Consider the following 22,389-nt stretch of genomic DNA (forward strand, 5'->3'; position numbering starts at 1 on the left):
ACTCCCTGGCTTTCTCTTCCGGGAGAAACACCTTTTTCTGTACTGTGTCCAGAATCATCCCTAGGAACAGCAGACGTGTCGTCGGAATCAGCTGCGATTTTGGAATATTTAGAATCCATCTGTGCTGTCGTAGTACTATTTGAGATAGTGCTACTCCGACCTCTAACTGTTCTCTGGACCGTGCCCTTATCAGGAGATCGTCCAAGTAAGGGATAATTAAGACGCCTTTTCTTCGAAGAAGAATCATCATTTCGGCCATTACCTTGGTAAAAACCCGGGGTGCCGTGGACAATCCAAACGGCAGCGTCTGAAACTGATAGTGACAGTTCTGTACCACAAACCTGAGGTACCCTTGGTGAGAAGGGCAAATTGGGACATGGAGGTAAGCATCCTTGATGTCCAGAGACACCATGTAGTCCCCTTCTTCCAGGTTCGCTATCACTGCTCTGAGTGACTCCATCTTGAACTTGAACCTTTTTATGTAAGTGTTCAAGGCTTTCAGATTTAAAATGGGTCTCACCGAGCCGTCCGGCTTCGGTACCACAAACAGCGTGGAGTAATACCCCTTTCCCTGTTGTAGGAAGGGTACCTTGATTATCACTTGCTGGGAATACAGCTTGTGAATGGCTTCCAATACCGCCTCCCTGTCGGGGGTAGACGTTGGTAAAGCAGACTTCAGGAACCGGCGAGGGGGAGACGTCTCGAATTCCAATTTGTACCCCTGAGATACTACCTGCAGGATCCAGGGGTCCACTTGCGAGTGAGCCCACTGCGCGCTGAAATTCTTGAGACGGGCCCCCACCGTGCCTGAGTCCGCTTGTAAGGCCCCAGCGTCATGCTGAGGACTTGGCAGAAGCGGGGGAAGGCTTCTGTTCGTGGGAAGAAGCTGTCTGTTGCAGTCTTTTTCCCCTTCCTCTGCCCCGGGGCAGATATAAGTGGACTTTTGCCCGCTTGCCCTTATGGGGACGAAAGGACTGAGCCTGAAAAGACGGTATCTTTTTCTGCTGCGAGGTGACTTGGGGTAAAAAGGTGGATTTCCCAGCCGTTGCCGTGGCCACCAGGTCCGATAGACCGCCCCCAAATAACTCCTCCCCTTTATACGGCAATACTTCCATATGCCGTTTGGAATCCGCATCCCCTGACCACTGTCGCGTCCATAATCCTCTTCTGGCAGAAATGGACATCGCACTTACTCTTGATGCCAGAGTGCAAATGTCTCTCTGTGCATCTCGCATATATAGGAATGCATCCTTTAAATGCTCTATAGTCAATAATATATTGTCCCTGTCCAGGGTATCAATATTTTCAGTCAGGGAATCCGACCAAGCCACCCCAGCACTGCACATCCAGGCTGAGGCGATTGCTGGTCGCAGTATAACACCAGTATGTGTGTATATACTTTTAAGGATATTTTCCAGCCTCCTATCTGCTGGCTCCTTAAGGGCGGCCGTTTCTGGAGACGGTAACGCCACTTGTTTTGATAAGCGTGTGAGCGCCTTATCCACCCTAGGGGGTGTTTCCCAACGAGCCCTAACCTCTGGTGGGAAGGGATATAGTGCCAGTAATTTTTTAGAAATTAGCAGTTTTTTGTCGGGGGTAACCCACGCTTCATCACACACTTCATTCAATTCATCTGATTCAGGAAAAACTACGGGTAGTTTTTTCACACCCCACATAATACCCCTTTTTGTGGTACTTGCAGTATCAGAGATGTGCAAAACCTCCTTCATTTCCGTGATCATGTAACGTGTGGCCCTACTGGAAAATACGTTTGTTTCTTCACCGTCGACACTGGAGTCAGTGTCTGTGTCTGGGTCCGTGTCGACCCACTGAGGTAACGGGCGTTTAATAGCCCCTGACGGTGTTTGAGACGCCTGGACAGGCACTAACTGAGCTGCCGGCTGTCTCATGTCGTCAACAGTTTTCTGTAACGTGCCGACACTGTCACGTAATTCCTTAATTACGGCCATCCATTCAGGTGTCGACTCCCTAGGGGGTGACATCACCATTATAGGCAATTGCTCCGCCTCCACATCATTTTCCTCCTCATACATGTCGACACACACGTACCGACACCAAGCACACACACAGGGAATGCTCTGATAGAGGACAGGACCCACTTAGCCCCTTGGGGAGACAGAGGGAGAGTTTGTCAGCACACACCAGAGCGCTATATATGTATAGGGACAACCTTACAATAAGTGTCTATCCCTTATAGCTGCTTATATCTGTTATTTTGCCAAATAAGTGCCCCCCTCTCTTTTTTACCCGGTTTCTGTAGATGCAGGGGAGATTCTGGGAGCCTTCCTACCAGCGGAGCTGTGTGGGAAAAATGGCGCTGTGTGCTGAGGAGATAGGCCCCGCCCCCTTCACGGCGGGCTCTTCTCCCGCTTTTTACTGGAAAACTGGCAGGGGTTAAATACATCCATATAGCCCAGGAGCTATATGTGATGTATTTTTTGCCAAATAAGGTAAATTCATTGCTTCCCAGGGCGCCCCCCCCAGCGCCCTGCACCCTCAGTGACCGAAGTGTGAAGTGTGCTGAGAGCAATGGCGCACAGCTGCAGTGCTGTGCGCTACCTTATGAAGACAGGAAAGTCTTCTGCCGCCGATTTATGGACCTCTTCTTGCTTCAGCATCTGTAAGGGGGCCGGCGGCGCGGCTCCGGGACCCATCCATGGCTGGGCCTGTGATCGTCCCTCTGGAGCTAATGTCCAGTAGCCTAAGAAGCCCAATCCACTCTGCACGCAGGTGAGTTCGCTTCTTCTCCCCTTAGTCCCTCGATGCAGTGAGCCTGTTGCCAGCAGGTCTCACTGAAAATAAAAAACCTATTTAAACTTTTACTCTAAGCAGCTCAGGAGAGCCACCTAGATTGCACCCTTCTCGTTCGGGCATAAAATCTTAACTGAGGCTTGGAGGAGGGTCATGGGGGGAGGAGCCAGTGCACACCAGCTAGTCCTAAAGCTTTTACTTTGTGCCCAGTCTCCTGCGTAACCGCTATTCCCCATGGTCCTTTCGGAGTCCCCAGCATCCACTAGGACGTTAGAGAAATAGATTTACCGGTAGGTTTAAAATCTTATTTTCTCTTACGTCCTAGAGGATGCTGGGGACTCCGTAAGGACCATGGGGTTTATACCAAAGCATCCAATCGGGCGGGAGAGTGCGTATGACTCTGCAGCACCGACTGAGCAAACGCTAGGTCCTCATCAGCCAGGGTATCAAACTTGTAGAACTTAGCAAAAGTCGCCGCTCGGCAAAGTTGTAAAGCAGAGACGCCTCGGGCAGCCGCCCAAGAAGAGCCCACCTTCCTAGTGGAGTGGGCCTTAACCGAATTTGGTACCGGCAATCCAGCCGTAGAGTGAGCCTGCTGAAACGTATTACAGATCCAGCGAGCAATAGTCTGCTTTGAAGCAGGAGCGCCAATCTTATTGGCCGCATACAGGACAAACAGAGCCTCTGTTTTCCTAATTCTAGCCGTCCTGGCTACATAAATCTTTAAGGTCCCGACTACGTCTAGGGATCTGGAATCCTCCAGGTCACCGGTAGCCACAGGCACCACAATAGGTTGATTCATATGGAACGAAGAAACCACTTTAGGCAAAAATTTGCGGACGTGTCCTCAATTCAGCTCGATCCACATGAAAATCAAGTAGGGGCTCTTGTGTGAGAGCCGCCAATTCTGACACTCGCCTTGCTGATGCTAAGGCCAACAACATGACTACCTTCCAAGTAAGAAATTTCAACTCAACCTCGTTAAGCGGTTCAAACCAGTGTGATTTTAGGAACTGCAACACCACGTTCAGGTCCCATGGTGCCACTGGAGGCACAAAAGGGGGCTGGATGTGCAGCACTCCCTTTACAAACGTCTGGACTTCTGGAAGAGAAGCCAATTCCTTCTGAAAGAAAATCGAGAGGGCCGAAATCTGTACCTTAACGGAGCCTAATTTCAGGCCCATATCCACTCCTGTCTGTAGGAAGTTGAGAAAACGACCCAGACGAAATTCTTCCGTAGGTGCATTCTTGGTCTCACACCAAGACACATACTTTCGCCAGATACGGTGATAATGTTTTATCGTCACCTCCTTCCTAGCCTTTATTAAAGTAGGGATGACCTCTTCCGGAATCCCCTTTTTTGCAAGGATTCAGCGTTCAACCTCCATGCCGTCAAACGTAACCGCGGTAAGTCTTGAAATACACAGGGCCCCTGCTGCAACAGGTCTTCCCTCAGAGGAAGAGGCCAGGGGTCTCCTGTGAGCATCTCTTGTAGATCCGAGTACCAGGCCCTTCGAGGCCAGTCTGGGACAACGAGTATCGTCTGTACTCTTCTTTGTCTTATGATCCTCAACACTTTCGTGATGAGAGGAAGAGGAGGAAACACATAGACCGATTCGAACACCCACGGTGTTACCAGTGCGTCTACTGCTACTGCATGAGGGTCCCGAGACCTTGCGCAATACCTCCGAAGTTTTTTGTTGAGGCGTGACGCCATCATGTCTATTTGAGGGGTTCCCCAAAGACGTGTTACGTCTGCAAAGACTTCTTGATGAAGTCCCCACTCTCCTGGATGGAGATCGTGTCTGCTGAGGAAATCTGCTTCCCAGTTGTCCACTCCCGGAATGAAGACAGCCGACAGAGCGCTTACATGATTTTCCGCCCAGCGAAGTATCCTTGTGGCTTCCGCCATCGCGACACTGCTTCTTGTCCCGCCTTGGCGGTTCACATGAGCCACTGCTGTGACATGGTCTGATTATATCAGAACCGGTAGGTTTAGAAGAAAACTCTCCGCTTGTCGAAGGCCGTTGTAAATGGCCCTGAGTTCCACATTGATGTGTAGACAGGACTCCTGGTCTGACCAAAGACACTGAAATAAGTCTTTCCCTGTGTGACCGCTCCCCATCCTCGGAGGCTCGCGTCCGTGGTAACCAGGATCCAGTCCTGAATCCCGAACCGGCGACCCTCCAGCAGGTGAGCACTTTGCAACCACCACAGGAGGGACACTCTGGTTCCAGGGGACAGAGTTATTTTCCGATGTAAATGCAGATGGGACCCTGACTACTTGTCCAGAAGGTCCCACTGAAAAATCCTTGCATGGAACCTTCCGAAGGGAATGGCCTCGTAGGCCGCCACCATTTTCCCCAGAACTCGAGTGCATTCGTGAACTGACAACCTTTTCGGTTTTAGCAGGTCTCTGACCATGTTCTGGATGTCTTGGGCCTTCTCTATTGGGAGAAAGACCTTCATTTGTTCCGTATCCAGTATCATACCTAGGAACGGTAGTCGAGTTGTCGGAATCAACTGTGACTTTGGTAGATTTAGAATCCAACCGTGTTGCTGGAGCACTCTCAGAGAGAGCGCCACACTGCTCAGCAATTTCTCCCTTGATCTCGCTTTTATCAGGAGATCGTCCAAGTATGGGATAATTGTGACTCCCTGCTTGCGCACAACCACCATCATTTCCGCCATTATTTTGGTGAAAATCCTCGGGGCCGTGGAAAGTCCAAACGGCAACGTCTGAAATTGGTAATGACAATCCTGTACAGCGAATCTCAGGTATTCCTGATGGGGGGCATATATGGGGACACGAAGGTACGCATCCTTTATATCCAGAGACACCATAAACTCCCCCTCCTCCATGTTGGCTATTATCGCTCTGAGAGAATCCATTTTGAATTTGAATCTTTTTATGTACAGGTTTAGGGATTTCAGATTTAAAATCGGTCTGACCATACCGTCCGGTTTCGGGACCACAAATAGGGTTGAACAGTAACCTCTTCCCTGCTGGTGCAGGGGAACCTTGATTATCACTTGCTGTATACACAGCGTTTGAATTGCAGCTAACACTACATCCCTTTCCGATGTGGAAGCTGGTAGGGCCGATTTGAAAAATCGGCGCGGGGGCACATCCTCGAATTCCAATTTGTAACCCTGGGAAACTATTTCCAACACCCAGGGATTCAGGCCCGAACTGACCCAGGCCTGACTGAAAAGTCGAAGACGTGCCCCCACCGGTGCGGACTCCCTCAGGGTAGTCCCAGCGTCATGCTGTGGCTTTTGGGGCAGCCGGGGAGGACTTTTATTCCTGGGCACCTGCCGAAGGTGCTCTCTTGCCTCTGCCCTTACCTCTGGCGAGGAAAGAGGATCCCCGACCTCTTTTGGACTTGTGCGACCGAAAGGACTGCATCTGATAGGGTGTTGCTTTCTTTTGCTGTTGGGGAATATATGGTACAAAATTAGATTTACCTGCTGTAGCTGTGGAAACCAGGTCCGTCAGCCCATCCCCAAACAATACATCACCCTTATAGGGTAGTACTTCCATGTTTTTTGGAATCCGCATCACCCGTCCATTGGCGAGTCCATAAGGATCTTCTCGCCGAGATAGACATGGCATTGGCCCTGGAAGCTAGCAATCCAATGTTCCTTTGAGCATCCCTCATAAATAAGACTGCGTCTTTTATATGGGCTAGAGTTAGGAATATAGTATCCTTATCCATAGTATCAAATTGATCTGTCAGCTCATCTGTCCAAGCTGCAATTGCGCTACATACCCATGCCGACGCAATTGTCGGTCTTAGCACAGCACCCGTATGAGAATAAATACCCTTTAATGTAGTTTCTTGCCTGCGATCTGCAGGGTCCTTAAGGGACGCTGTGTCAGGAGACGGTAGCGCCACTTTCTTGGACAAGCGCGTCAGGGCCTTGTCCACAGTGGGGGGTGATTCCCAAATCTCCCTGTCCTGCTTAGGGAAAGGGTATGCCATAAAAATTCTTTTGGGGATCTGCGGTCTCTTATCCGGAGTCTCCCAAGCTTTGCCAAAGAACTCATTTAATTCATGAGATGTGGGAAAATTAATAATCTGTTTCTTTTCCTTAAAACATGTGTACCCTTGTGTCGGGGACCGAGGGTTCATCCACAAATCCACAATATGCAACACATCCCTTATTACCACAATCATGCACTGAATGGTTTTAGTCACCCTAGGGTGCAATTTTACTTCGTCATAGTCGACACTGGAATCAGAATCCGTGTCTGTAGTAGTGTCTTGTGTCAAGGGACGCTTTTGAGACCCCGACGGGCCCTGTGAGTCGGTCCAATCTGAGGATTGACCGCCTGATGTCCCCCCTAAACCAGCCTTATCAAGCATTTTATGTAGAGATGTCACACTTGCATGCAACGTATGCCACATATCCATCCAATCTGGAGTCGGCACAACCGACGGGGACACCACTCATTTGCTCCACCTCCTCCTTGGAGAAGCCTTCCGCCTCAGACATGTCGACACACACGTACCGACACCCCCCACACACAGGGAGTTACCTATAAGGGGACAAAACCCCAACCAGGCCCTTAGGAGAGACAGAGAGATAGAGTATGCCAGCACACACCCAGCGCTTAAAAACACTGGAATATATGACCAGATAGCGCTGTTATATGTATATAATTGTAATCTCCACTCACTGCGTCGCCAAAGTGCCCCCCTCCTCTTTTTTCCAGCCTGTGAAGCTCAGCAGGGGAGAGAACAGGGAGCCAGCCTTTCCTCATGCAGTCTCTGTGGAGAAAATGGCGCTGGTTAGTGCTGAGGATCAAGCCCCGCCCACCCGACGGCGGGCTTCGGTCCCATCAACTTTGTATAAAAAAAAATGGCGGGGGTTACCGGATTTACTGTGCCACAGCCTAATCCATGTTTATCCATGCCAAATATGAGGAATATTGATGCCAGGGCGCCCCCCCCTGCGCCCTGCACCCTTCAGTGCCTGCTTGTGTGTGTGTGACTGGGAGCAATGGCGCGCAGCTTACCGCTGCGCACTTACCTCATGAAGATCTGATGTCTTCTGCCGCCTGAAGTCTTCTTTGCCTTCTCATACTCACCCGGCTTCTATCTTCGGCATCTGTGAGGACGGCGGCGCGGCTCCGGGACGAACCCCAGGTGAAACCTGTGTTCCGACTCCCTCTGGAGCTAATGGTGTCCAGTAGCCTTAGAAGCAGTGCCCAACTTAACAAGCCAGCTCTGCTTCTCTCTCCTCGGTCCCACGATGCAGGGAGCCTGTTGCCAACAGGACTCCCTGAAAATAAAAAACCTAACAAAATTCTTTTTCCCACAGAAAACTCTGGAGAGCTCTCTGCAGTGCACCCATTCTCCTCTGGGCACAAGATCTAACTGAGGTCTGGAGGAGGGGCATAGAGGGAGGAGCCAGTGCACACCCATAGTCAAAGTTCTTTTTAGGTGCCCTATCTCCTGCGGAGCCCGTCTATACCCCATGGTCCTTACGGAGTCCCCAGCATCCTCTAGGACAGGCATTCCCAACCACGGTCCTCAAAGCACACCAACAGTGCATGTTTTAGTGATATCCAGGCTTCAGCACAGCTGACTTAATTAGTAGCTCAATTATTTTGATTTAACCATCTGTGCTGCAGCCTGGATATCACTAAAACCTGCACTGTTGGTGTGCCTTGAGGACCGTGGTTGGGAATGCCTGCTCTAGGACGTAAGAGAAATTTAATTTAACCGACTACATATTTGCTTTGTGGATAGCGATTCCACACAACAAATCTTTTATTAAATAATTTTTCTTCATACGAGTGCAGCTCAAAACTCTCTCCTTTTTGTGCATACTGTAGATACTACAGACTCATGTGCACCACCCACAAATTTAATATATCCCGATATCATTGGTACGTGGACTATGAATTTCTAGCTGGTGCAGAGTCCATACATACCCTGTACAAGACACCATAATGTATATAGATCAAGGTCCTAATTAAGGGAACACATTGTTTTGTTTTTGTTTGCCTGTAACTTTAGCACAGCGGCCTTCCTACAGGTCAGAATGCCTAGGGGCAGTGGAGATGGACTTCCTAGAGGTTAAGGGGGTAAGGACTATATTCACAGATCAGCAACTTTTTATTTATTTGTAATAAGATTTTACTTACCGATAAATCTATTTCTCGTAGTCCGTAGTGGATGCTGGGGACTCCGTCAGGACCATGGGGAATAGCGGCTCCGCAGGAGACAGGGCACAAAAGTAAAAGCTTTAGGATCAGGTGGTGTGCACTGGCTCCTCCCCCTATGACCCTCCTCCAAGCCTCAGTTAGGATACTGTGCCCGGACGAGCGTACACAATAAGGAAGGATTTTGAATCCCGGGTAAGACTCATACCAGCCACACCAATCACACTGTACAACCTGTGATCTGAACCCAGTTAACAGCATGATAACAGCGGAGCCTCTGAAAAGATGGCTCACAACAATAATAACCCGATTTTTGTAACAATAACTATGTACAAGTATTGCAGACAATCCGCACTTGGGATGGGCGCCCAGCATCCACTACGGACTACGAGAAATAGAATTATCGGTAAGTAAAATCTTATTTTCTCTGACGTCCTAGTGGATGCTGGGGACTCCGTCAGGACCATGGGGATTATACCAAAGCTCCCAAACGGGCGGGAGAGTGCGGATGACTCTGCAGCACCGAATGAGAGAACTCCAGGTCCTCTTTAGCCAGGGTATCAAATTTGTAGAATTTTACAAACGTGTTCTCCCCCGACCACGTAGCTGCTCGACAGAGTTGTAATGCCGAGACCCCTCGGGCAGCCGCTCAGGATGAGCCCACCTTCCTTGTGGAATGGGCCTTGACAGATTTAGGCTGTGGCAGGCCTGCCACAGAATGTGCAAGTTGAAATGTGCTACAAATCCAACGAGCAATCGTCTGCTTAGAAGCAAGAGCACCCAGTTTGTTGGGTGCATACAGGATAACAGCGAGTCAGTTTTCCTGACTCCAGCCGTCCTGGAAACCTATATTTTCAGGGCCCTGACAACATCTAGCAACTTGGAGTCCTCCAAGTCCCTAGTAGCCGCAGGTACCACAATAAGCTGGTTCAGGTGAAACGCTGACACCACCTTAGGAAGAAACTGGGGACGAGTCCGCAGCTCTGCCCTGTCCGAATGGACAATCAGATATGGCTTTTGTGAGACAAAGCCGCCAATTCTGACACTCGCCTGGCCGAGGCCAGGGCCAACAGCATGGTCACTTTTCATGTGAGATATTTCAAATCCACAGATTTGAGCGGTTTAAAATGTGATTTGAGGAATCCCAGAACTACGTTGAGATCCCACAGTGCCACTGGAGGCACAAAAAGGGGGTTGTATATGCAATACTCCCTTGACAAACTTCTGGACTTCAGGAACTGAAGCCAATTCTTTCTGGAAGAAAATTGACAGGGCCGAAATTTGAACCTTAATGGACCCCAATTTGAGGCCCATAGACACTCCTGTTTGCAGGAAATGCAGGAATCGACCGAGTTGAAATTTCTTCGTGGGGCCTTCCTGGCCTCACACCACGCAACATATTTTCGCCACATGTGGTGATAATGTTTTGCGGTCACCTCCTTCCTGGCTTTGACCAGGGTAGGAATGACCTCTTCCGGAATGCCTTTTTCCCTTAGGATCTGGCGTTCCACCGCCATGCCGTCAAACGCAGCCGCGGTAAGTCTTGGAACAGACCTGGTACTTGCTGAAGCAAGCCCCTTCTTAGCGGCAGAGGCCATGAGTCCTCTGTGAGCATTTCTTGAAGTTCCGGGTGCCACGTCCTTCTTGGCCAATCCGGAGCCACGAGTATAGTTCTTACTCCTCTACGTCTTATAATTCTCAGTACCTTGGTTATGAGAAGCAGAGGAGGGAACACATACACCGACTGGTACACCCACGGTGTTACCAGAACGTCCACAGATATTGCTTGAGGGTCTCTTGACCTGGCGCAATACCTGTCCAGTTTTTTGTTCAGGCGGGACGCCATCATGTCAACCTTTGGTCTTTCCCAACGGTTCACAATCATGTGGAATACTTCCCGATGAAGTCCCCACTCTCCCGGGTGGAGGTCGTGCCTGCTGAGGAAGTCTGCTTCCCAGTTGTCCACTCCCGGAATGAACACTGCTGACAGTGCTATCACATGATTTTTCGCCCAGCGAAGAATCCTTGCAGTTTCTGCCATTGCCCTCCTGCTTCTTGTGCCGCCCTGTCTGTTTACGTGGGCGATTGCCGTGATGTTGTCCCACTGGATCAATACCGGCTGACCTTGAAGCAGAGGTCTTGCTAAGCTTAGAACATTGTAAATTGCCCTTAGCTCCAGTATATTTATGTGGAGAGAAGTCTCCAGACTTGATCACACTCCCTGGAAATTTTTTCCCTGTGTGACTGCTCCCCAGCCTCTCAGGCTGGCATCCGTGGTCACCAGGACCCAGTCCTGAATGCCGAATCTGCGGCCCTTTAGTAGATGAGCACTCTGCAGCCACCGCAGAAGAAACACCCTTGTCCTTGGAGACAGGGTTATCCGCTGATGCATCTGAAGATGCGATCCGGACCATTTTTCCAGCAGATCCCACTGAAAAGTTCTTGCGTGAAATCTACCGAATGGAATCGCTTCGTAAGAAGCCACCATTTTTCCCAGGACCCTTGTGCAATGATGCACTGACACTTTTCCTGGTTTTAGGAGGTTCCTGACTAGCTCGGATAACTCCCTGGCTTTCTTCTCCGGGAGAAACACCTTTTTCTGGACTGTGTCCAGAATCATCCCTAGGAACAGCAGACGTGTCGTCGGAAACAGCTGCGGTTTTGGAATATTTAGAATCCACCCGTGCTGTCGTAGAACTACTTGAGATAGTGCTACTCCGACCTCCAACTGTTCTCTGGACCTTGCCCCTATCAGGAGATCGTCCATTTTCTTTGAAGAAGAATCATCATTTCGGCCATTACCTTGGTAAGGACCCGGGGTGCCGTGGACAATCCAACCGGCAGCGTCTGAAACTGATAGTGACAGTTCTGTACCACGAATCTGAGGTACCCTTGGTGAGAAGGGCAAATTGGGACATGGAGGTAAGCATCCCTGATGTCCCGGGACACCATATAGTCCCCTTCTTCCTGGTTCGCTATCACTGCTCTGAGTGACTCCATCTTGATTTGAACCTTTGTATGTAAGTGTTCAACTATTTCAGATTTAGTATAGGTCTCACCGAGCCGTCTGGCTTCAGTACCACAATATAGTGTGAAATAATACCCCTTTCCTTGTTGTAGGAGGGGTACTTTGATTATCACCTGCTGGGAATACAGCTTGTGAATTGTTTCCACTACTGCCTCCCTGTCGGAGGGAGACGTTGGTAAATCAGACTTCAGGAACCTGCGAGGGGGAGACGTCTCGAATTTCCAATCTGTACCCCTGGGATACTACTTGTAGGATCCAGGGGTCCACTTGCGAGTGAGCCCACTGCGTGCTGAAACTCTTGAGACGACCCCCCCCCCACCGCACCTGAGTCCGCTTGTACGGCCCCAGCGTCATGCTGAGGACTTGGCAGAAGCGGTGGAGGGCTTCTGTTTCTGGGAATGGGCTGCCTGCTGCAGTCTTCTTCCCTTTCCTCTATCCCATGGCAGATATGACTGGCCTTTTGCCCGCTTGCCCTTATGGGGACGAAAGGACTGAGGCTGAAAAGACGTTGTCTTTTTCTCCTTTATACGGCAATACTTCCATGTGCCGTTTGGAATCTGCATCACCTGACCACTGTCGTGTCCATAAACAACTTCTGGCAGATATTGACATCGCACTTACTCTTGATGCCAGAGTGCAAATATCCCTCTGTGCATCTCGCATATATAGAAATGCATCCTTTAAATGCTCTATAGTCAATAAAATACTGTCCCTGTCATGGGTATCAATATTTTCAGTCAGGGAATCCGACCAAGCCACCCCAGCGCTGCACATCCAGGCTGAGGCGATCGCTGGTCGCAGTATAACACCAGTATGTGTGTATATACTTTTTAGGATATTTTCCAGCCTCCTATCAGCTGGCTCCTTGAGGGCGGCCCTATCTGGAGACGGTACCGCCACTTGTTTTGATAAGCGTGTGAGCGCCTTATCCACCCTAAGGGGTGTTTCCAAACGCACCTAACTTCTGGCGGGAAAGGGTATACCGCCAATAATTTTCTATCGGGGGAAACCCACGCATCATCACACACTTCATTTAATTTATCTGATTCAGGAAAAACTACAGGTAGTTTTTTCACACTCCACATAATACCCTTTTTTGTGGTACTTGTAGTATCAGAAATATGTAACACCTCCTTCATTGCCCTTAACAAGTAACGTGTGGCCCTAAAGGAAAATACGTTTGTTTCTTCACCGTCGACACTGGAGTCAGTGTCCGTGTCTGTGTCGACCGACTGAGGTAAAAGGACGTTTTAACGCCCCTGACGGTGTTTGAGACGCCTGGACAGGTACTAATTGGTTTGCCGGCCGTCTCATGTCGTCAACCGACCTTGCAGCGTGTTGACATTATCACGTAATTCCTTAAATAAGCCATCCATTCCGGTGTCGACTCCCTAGAGAGTGACATCACCATTACAGGCAATTGCTCCGCCTCCTCACCAACATCGTCCTCATACATGTCGACACACACGTACCGACACACAGCACACACACAGGGAATGCTCTGATAGAGGACAGGACCCCACTAGCCCTTTGGGGAGACAGAGGGAGAGTTTGCCAGCACACACCAAAAACGCTATAATTATACAGGGACAACCTTTATATAAGTGTTTTTCCCTTATAGCATTTTAATATATATAGTCATATCGCCAAATAAGTGCCCCCCCTCTCTGTTTTAACCCTGTTTCTGTAGTGCAGTGCAGGGGAGAGCCTGGGAGCCTTCCCACCAGCATTTCTGTGAGGGAAAATGGCGCTGTGTGCTGAGGAGAATAGGCCCCGCCCCCTTTTCGGCGGGCTTCTTCTCCCGTTTTTCTGAGACCTGGCAGGGGTTAAATACATCCATATAGCCCCCAGGGGCTATATGTGATGTATTTTTAGCCAGAATAAGGTACTATCATTGCTGCCCAGGGCGCCCCCCCCAGCGCCCTGCACCCTCAGTGACCGCTGCTATGAAGTGTGCTGACAACAATGGCGCACAGCTGCAGTGCTGTGCGCTACCTTATGAAGACTGAAAAGTCTTCTGCCGCCGGTTTCTGGACCTCTTCACTTTTCGGCATCTGCAAGGGGGTCGGCGGCGCGGCTCCGGGACGAACCCCAGGGTGAGACCTGTGTTCCGACTCCCTCTGGAGCTAATGGTGTCCAGTAGCCTAAGAAGCCAATCCATCCTGCACGCAGGTGAGTTCACTTCTCTCCCCTAAGTCCCTCGATGCAGTGAGCCTGTTGCCAGCAGGACTCACTGAAAATAAAAAAACCTAAAAAACTTTTTCTAAGCAGCTCTTTAGGAGAGCCACCTAGATTGCACCCTGCTCGGACGGGCACAAAAACCTAACTGGGGCTTGGAGGAGGGTCATAGGGGGAGGAGCCAGTGCACACCACCTGATCCTAAAGCTTTTACTTTTGTGCCCTGTCTCCTGCGGAGCCGCTATTCCCCATGGTCCAGACGGAGTCCCCAGCATCCACTAGGACGTCAGAGAAAGACATATTACAGAGGAATACAATATTTGCTCCGTACTGCACTATTCCTAAGTTCATTATGTTTGTATGCATTCCTCTTGCTGGTGAACTATTAGACAAGCGATGTGCATAGTGTGTTTTACATTCCCCATCTCATCAATATACATATGATAGTAAGAGTTCTTGTAATCAGTCCTGCCTGATAAAAAATGCAGAAAACTCTTCAGGAGCTTCCATAAGCGTGACCGGCTCCTACGGGCACATTTTCTAAACTGAGTCTGGTAAGAGGGGAATAGAGGGAGGAGCCAGCCCACAATATCACATTTTTTGGTACCCATGGCTCCTAGTGGACCAGTCTATACCCCATGGTACTAAATGGACACCAGTATCCTCTAGGACGTAAGAGAAATGTGTTTTTTACATGGAATAACTTGTCCCTTTGCATTTTAGGTTTAGCAGCGTTTGGGAACCACTGTTGTAGAATATACCTTTTTTTTTTTTTTTTTTATCCAATTAGAACTAGCTGTTGGATACCTGCCATATGGAGTGCAGCCACTGTAACACACTTTTTCTAAAAAAAGCAGCACAACTGTACAGTCATTCTTACCCCAGTTACTCAGGAATTCCATCTCAACTGAGAAGGTACAATTTTTAAACTTGCATTGCAGATAGGAATGAGAACCATCATCTATTGTCTCATTATAATGTTATCCAGAAATAGATTCCCTCCATTCTAAGAGATCACAATTTACCTTTGCAAATTTAAAGAATGGTCTTGGGTCCTTTCTAAAATACTCAATGTCAAACATGGCTTGAGGATTCGGAAGGTCTGGAAAATCCACTGCAAGACGCGCATAAATGCCGTCCCTCGATCGAAAATCTGGTATTCCGCAGGAAACAGACACCTAAATAAGAGAAAAGGCAATTATGTCGCGAATGACAGATCATAAAAGAAAAGGTCTATGGGTTATGGATCAAAGGGTCGACAGTCAGGTTGACAATGTCTATGACGAAACCAAATGGTCGTCAAGAACAAGGTCGACATAGAAATGGTCGACATGAGTTTTTAATTTTTTTTGGTGTAAAAATTTCCCTTCCAATAAGTGGAACCCCAATAAGTGCACCGCATTCGCTCGCCATGCTTCAGGCAAGGTGCTTCACTCCACTCCGCTCGCCACACGTTACCATTCCCAATTGTAGTCCACATGGATTGTAAAGTAAGAAAAAGTCCTAAAAATACAAACAAAACAAAAACCCTCATGTCGACCTTATGATGTGTCGACGACAGTCACGTTAACCATTTGAACCAGTCGACCTTTTAACTGTCGATCAGGATACCATGTCGCTGGGCTAAACAACATCACATACAACATAGGCAGTCAATGTAAAAAGAACAAGATTTGGGAAAACTGTAAAGGACAAAACTGCACTTTATTCAGCCTGATTGCTATAGAAACATTTAATTCTGGAAGTATTTTAAAAGTACATTTTAGCTCTGGAACTCCCTGGACAAAATATGTTACTCAAATAAAACAACAAGGGAAACATTTGAATAAAGTGAAATTATAGAACCTGCAAATGAGATTGGGACTACTATTGTATTTAAACAGAATTGCTCTAGGAGACAGGAAATTACTTGATACAGAAATCTATCAATATGCCAGCTAAAAAGAGTGATCATTCTCACACAAAGTAATAGAACGCAGGGTTAAATAGCATCACTGTGGATGTACAGAACATACTTTTGCCAAATACTGCAGTGTGTGCAGTTTTAGGCTATAAAAAAGAAAAAAAAAAAAAACAAACAAACCGATATTAGTCTGACTCATAATCGTACATATCCAGTTATCTTTCCAAATGGAGATATGGATGTTGCTCCATAGAATGTTTTCGCTTATCAGCCCATTATTCATACGGATATTTGCTCTAGGTATAAACATAACAAATACAAAATCAAAGCACATACCCCAGCTCCAGTCAACACCATTATTTTTCTGCTTTGTTGAAGGAGCCGCACAGCGTCCTCAATTGTGTTTATGTCTTTGCGTTTTTTTCTTTTTGGTGGGTCTGAGAGTATGTTTATTACGATCTGCCATAGGGTCATGTCATCCAGATCTGGTGGTGCAACGGATTCTGGCAGTAGATCCTTCAATATGGTCCTAGGATCTGTACCCATCATAAGGTGTCGCTGGACGAATGTGTAAGGACCTGTAATTTTGTTAATAGGTATTTGTAAGACTTCCCTGCATTTGGAACATAAATATTAGACGATAAACATTTTTATTTTTTCTATACACAATTCAGATTACAGACAAAAGATAAAAAGGTAAAGTACAGAACGTAGCATTTGTATTGTTATTCCTTTTTGATGTTGCATTTTAGGATAACAGGAGTTTGGCCTTTTAAAAAGGTGCATATAGTAAGTAACTGGCAATTGCTTGTAAAGCATTTTCTGTTTTACCAATAATGTACACCCAAAAGATCCATGATTACGTAACTGCTCCCTGGTTCCCTGTCTGCGCTTGACAACAGTAGACCTAAACCTATACAAAAGATTAGTCTTCTGTATTGGATGAGGAAAGTTTAAAAAAAAAAAAAAAAAAAAAATATACACAATACAATACAATACAATGATAGAATCGATCTATCATGGATGGTACAACTAATGTGTGCGCGCACACCAAAGACTTCTATGGAGCGAGTGCCGGCTGAAACCAGTTGCACTACAGCGTACACTGCAGTTTGCCGCAATGTGTATGCACATGCATACGCATCACGGCAACATCTGTATAACATTATACACATATACGGACAAACAGTTAGAACCCTTACATTAAAGCCCAAAATAAAAATAGGATTTTGGTTACCTACCAGTAAATCCTTTTCTCGTAGTCCGTAGAGGATGCTGGGGTCCACATTAGTACCATGGGGTAAAGTGTGGGCTGGCTCCTCCCTCTATGTCCCTCCTACCAGACAGCCTAGAAACTGTGCCCGAGGAGACTGACATCTTCGAGAGAAGGATTTAACACAGATAGTGGCGAGAGTCATACCAGCTCACACATACAAGGCACATCAAGCTAGCTTAGCTTGAAAACTCAGCAACTGCTAAAACATCACTTACCAAGTAACAATACAGTAGATAACTAAACAAAGTCGTACTGAACCAGATAATGGTTGCAGGAAAACGCAGGGCGGGCGCCCAGCATCCTCTACGGACTACAAGAAAAGGATTTACCGGTAGTTAACCAAAACCCTATTTTCTCTTGTGTCCTAGAGGATGCCGAGGTCCACATTAGTACCATGGGGATGTACTAAAGCTCCCAGAACGGGAGGGAGAGATCGCGGAGGCTCCTGCAGAACTGATTGGCCTCCTGATGATCTGAAGTTCAGTCAAAGTATCGAACTTGTAAAACTTGGCAAACGTGTTCGACCCAGACCAAGTTGCTGTTCAGTAAAGTTGTAACGCCCAGACACCCCGGTCAGCCGCCCAGGAAGAACCCACCTTACGAGTAGAGTGGGCCTTAACAGATTTTGGACGTGGCAATCCTGCTGTAGAATAAGCATGCTGGATAGTGAACCTAATCCAGCGAGATATAGTCTGCTTTGAAGCAGGACACCCAATTTTCTTGGAATCACAGGACAAACAGTCAGATTTCCTGTGACGAGCAATTCTCTTCACATAGATTCTCAAAGCCCTCACAACATCCAAGGACTTTGGCGAAATTGAGGAGTCAGTAGCCACTGGCACCACAATAGGTTGGTTGATACGAAATGCCGACACAACCTTTGGAAGAAACTGCCGACGTGTCTGGAGCTCAGCTCCATCTTCGTGGAATATCAAGTAAGGGCTTTTACAGGACAAAGTCCCCAATTCTGACACACGTCTAGCAGAAGCTAAGGCCAACAGCGTGACGGCGTTCCATGTAAGAAATTTGACCTCAACCTCCTGTAGAAGCTCAAACCAGTCCGACTGGAGAAACTGCAACACCATGTTAAGGTCCCAAGGTGCCGTAGGCGGTACAATGGGAGGTTGGATGTGCAGAACTCCCTTCAAAATGTTCTGAACCTCAGGGAGGGCAGCCAATTGTTTCTGGAAGAAAATGGACAGGGCCGAAATCTGGACCTTCACCTATCTCAACCTCAGGCCCATATCCACACCTGCTTGCAAGAAGAGGAGAAAACGTCCCAGTTGAAACTCCACTGCAGGAAACTTCTTGGACTCATACCAAGAGACATATTTCTTCAGATACGATGGTAATGTTTAAACGTTACCACTTTCCTAGCCTGCATCAGGGTAGGCATGACCTTCTTCGGAATGCCCTTCCGAGCTAGTATCAGGCGTTCAACCTCCATGCCGTCAAACGTTGCCGCTGTAAGTCTTGATAGGCGAACAGCCCATGCTGCAGCAGGTCCTCCCGAAGAAGAAGAGTCCTCAGCTCTTCCTGCAAGAGATTCAGAAGGTCCGCGTACCAAGCCCGTCTTGGCCAGTCTGGAGCAATAAGGATCGCTTGAACTCTTGTTCTCCTTACGAGCTTTAGAACTCTTGGAATGAGTGGGAGTGGTGGAAACACGTACACCGACTGGAACACCCGCGGAGACACCAGGGCATCCATTGCCACTGCTTGTGGGTCCCTCGACCTGGAACAATAGCGTTGAAGCGTCTTGTTGAGACGAGAGGCCATCATGTCTATTTGGGGTAACCCCCAAAGGTCTTATTTCCTTGAACACCTCCGGATGGAGACCCCACTCCCCCGGATGGAGATAGTGTCTGCTGAGGAAGTCTGCTTCCCAGTTGTCCACTCCCGGAATGAAGATTGCAGAGAGCGCCAACACGTGTATTTCTGCCCAGAGGATGATTCTTGTCACCTCTGACATCACAGCTCTGCTTTTCATTCCGCCCTGTCGGTTTATGTAAGCCACCGTTGTTACATTGTCCGACTGTACTTAAACGGCCCGATTTCTTAGAAGATGGGCCGCCTGAAGAAGACCGTTGTAGACTGCTCTTAGTTCCAAGATGTTTATCGGCAGGCCGGCTTCCAGACTTGACCACCTTCCTTGGAAGGTTTCCCCTTGAGTGACTGCGCCCCAGCCCCGGAGGCTGGCATCCGTCGGTAGAAGGACCCAATCCTGAATTCCAAACCTGCAGCCCTCCAGAAGGTGAGGCAATTGGAGCCACCAGAGGAGTGAAATCCTGGCCTTTGGCGCCAGACAAATTCTCTGGTGCATGTGTAGATGAGATCCTCACCACTTGTCCAGGAGATCCAGTTGGAAGGCCCGAGCATGTAGCCTCCCGTACTAGAGAGCCTTGTAAGAGGCCACCATCTTCCCCAAAAGGCGAATGCACTGATGAACTGATACCCGGGCTGGCTTCAGGACATCCCGGACCATTGTTTGTATCACCAACGCTTCTTCCTGTGGAAGAAACACCCTCTGCACTTCAGTGTCGAGGATCATCCCCAGAAAAGACAACCTCCGGGTTGGTTCCAAATGAGATTTTGGAAGGTTCAGAATCCAACTGAGTAGGCGGGTTGTGAGTACAATGGACTGCAACAGCTCCTCCTTGGACGATGCCTTTATCAGTAGATCGTCCAGATACGGAATGATGTTTACTCCGTTTTTGGAGTAGAACCATCATCTCCGCCATCACCTTGGTGAACACCCTTGGTGCTGTAGAGAGGCCGAATGGCAGGGCCTGGAACTGGAAATGACAGTCTAGTAATGCAAAACGGAGATCAGCCTGATGCGGTAGCCAAATCGGAATGTGGAGGTACGCATCCATGATATCCAGGGATACTAAGAATTCCCCCTCTTCCAGACCTGATATCACCGCCCTGAGAGACTCCATTTTGAACTTCTTCAGAAAAGGGTTCAGTGATTTTAGGTTCAGAATGGGCCTGACCGAACCATCCGGTTTCGGTACCACAAATAGGTTTGAATAGTAACCCGTGGCTTGCAAATGAGGTGGTACTGGCATAATGACCTGTGCCTCCACCAACTTCTGGACCGCTGATTGTAGGACAGTCCTGTCTGCCCGCAGAACTGGCAAGCCTGATTTGAAAAAAAATCGGTGAGGAGGGAGATTTTGAAATTCCAACCTATACCCCTGGGACACAATATCTGTCACCCAGGGATCCAGGCCGGACGATACCCAGATGTGACTGAACTGTCTGAGTCTCGCTCCCACTGGCCCCACCTCCAGGCCGCGCGGTCCACAGTCATGCGGAGGACTTCGGCGTACTGGAAGCAGGCTTAGTTTCCTGGGAACCTGCCGCAGCAGGTTTCTTGGATTTAGCTCGACCTCCCCTAAAGAAGGTATTGGACGGTTTGGCCTTTCTAAACGGTTTGGCACGTTTTCTAAACTGAGTCTGGTAGGAGGGGCATAGAGGGTGGAGCCAGGCCACACTCTCAAACTTTTAAAGTGCCAATGGCTCCTGGTGGACCAGTCTATACCCCATGGTACTAATGTGGACCCCAGCATCCTCTAGGACGTAAGAGAAATACACAATTGTAAATACACAAACTAGAATGAAACAAACTAAAAGAAAATACACAAACTAGTGGTTGGTCTACAGACCAACCACTAGTGTTCAGAGTAATCACAACTTAGAAAATAGGTGCAGAAGGAAAAATAAGATTTTACTTACCGATAAATCTATTTCTCGTAGTCCGTAGTGGATGCTGGGGACTCCGTCAGGACCATGGGGATTAGCGGCTCCGCAGGAGACAGGGCACAAAAATAAAGCTTTAGGATCAGGTGGTGTGCACTGGCTCCTCCCCCTATGACCCTCCTCCAAGCCTCAGTTAGGATACTGTGCCCGGACGAGCGTACACAATAAGGAAGGATTTTGAATCCCGGGTAAGACTCATACCAGCCACACCAATCACACCGTACAACTTGTGATCTGAACCCAGTTAACAGTATGACAACGTAGGAGCCTCTGAACAGACGGCTCACAACAAGAACCACCCGATTTTTTTGTAACAATAACTATGTACAAGTATTGCAGACAATCCGCACTTGGGATGGGCGCCCAGCATCCACTACGGACTACGAGAAATAGATTTATCGGTAAGTAAAATCTTATTTTCTCTAACGTCCTAGTGGATGCTGGGGACTCCGTCAGGACCATGGGGATTATACCAAAGCTCCCAAACGGGCGGGAGAGTGCGGATGACTCTGCAGCACCGAATGAGAGAACTCCAGGTCCTCTTTAGCCAGGGTATCAAATTTGTAAAATTTTACAAACGTGTTCTCCCCCGACCACGTAGCTGCTCGGCAGAGCTGTAATGCCGAGACCCCTCGGGCAGCCGCCCAGGATGAGCCCACCTTCCTTGTGGAATGGGCCTTGACAGATTTAGGCTGTGGCAGGCCTGCCACAGAATGTGCAAGTTGAATTGTGCTACAAATCCAACGAGCAATCGTCTGCTTAGAAGCAGGAGCACCCAGCTTGTTGGGTGCATACAGTATAAACAGCGAGTCAGATTTTCTGACTCCAGCCGTCCTTGAAATATATATTTTCAATGCCCTGACAACGTCCAGCAACTTGGAATCCTCCAAATCGCTAGTAGCCGCAGGCACCACAATAGGCTGGTTCAGGTGAAACGCTGACACCACCTTAGGCAGAAAATGAGGACGCGTCCTCAGTTCTGCCCTGTCCGAATGGAAAATCAGATATGGGCTTTTATACGATAAAGCCGCCAATTCTGACACTCTCCTGGCTGAAGCCAGGGCCAGTAGCATGGTTACTTTCCATGTAAGATATTTCAAATCCGCCGATTTGAGTGGCTCAAACCAATGGGATTTGAGAAAATCCAAAACTACATTAAGGTCCCACGGAGCCACTGGGGGCACAATCGGGGGCTGTATATGTAGTACTCCTTTTACAAAAGTCTGGACTTCAGGAACTGAAGCCAATTCTTTCTGGAAGAAAATTGACAGGGCCGAAATTTGAACCTTAATGGA

At 48.3% G+C, this 22,389-nt stretch overlaps 1 protein-coding gene across 2 annotated transcripts in view; it reads right to left on the reverse strand.

Annotated features, from left to right (window-relative positions):
- The window catches only part of SIRT1 (sirtuin 1), a 170,986-nt gene that overhangs the window by 113,658 nt on the left and 34,939 nt on the right, over positions 1 to 22,389 (reverse strand). For both annotated transcript variants that reach the window (XM_063961618.1, XM_063961617.1), the window contains 2 exons: positions 16,393 to 16,634; positions 15,179 to 15,331 (listed from right to left, as the gene is read on the reverse strand). In XM_063961618.1, the coding sequence (XP_063817688.1) occupies positions 15,179 to 15,331; positions 16,393 to 16,634 (395 nt within the window). The remainder of the gene's footprint in view (positions 1 to 15,178; positions 15,332 to 16,392; positions 16,635 to 22,389) is intronic.

Source organism: Pseudophryne corroboree, chromosome 3 (genome assembly GCF_028390025.1).
Source record: "Pseudophryne corroboree isolate aPseCor3 chromosome 3, aPseCor3.hap2, whole genome shotgun sequence".
Taxonomy (NCBI): Eukaryota; Metazoa; Chordata; class Amphibia; order Anura; family Myobatrachidae; genus Pseudophryne; species Pseudophryne corroboree.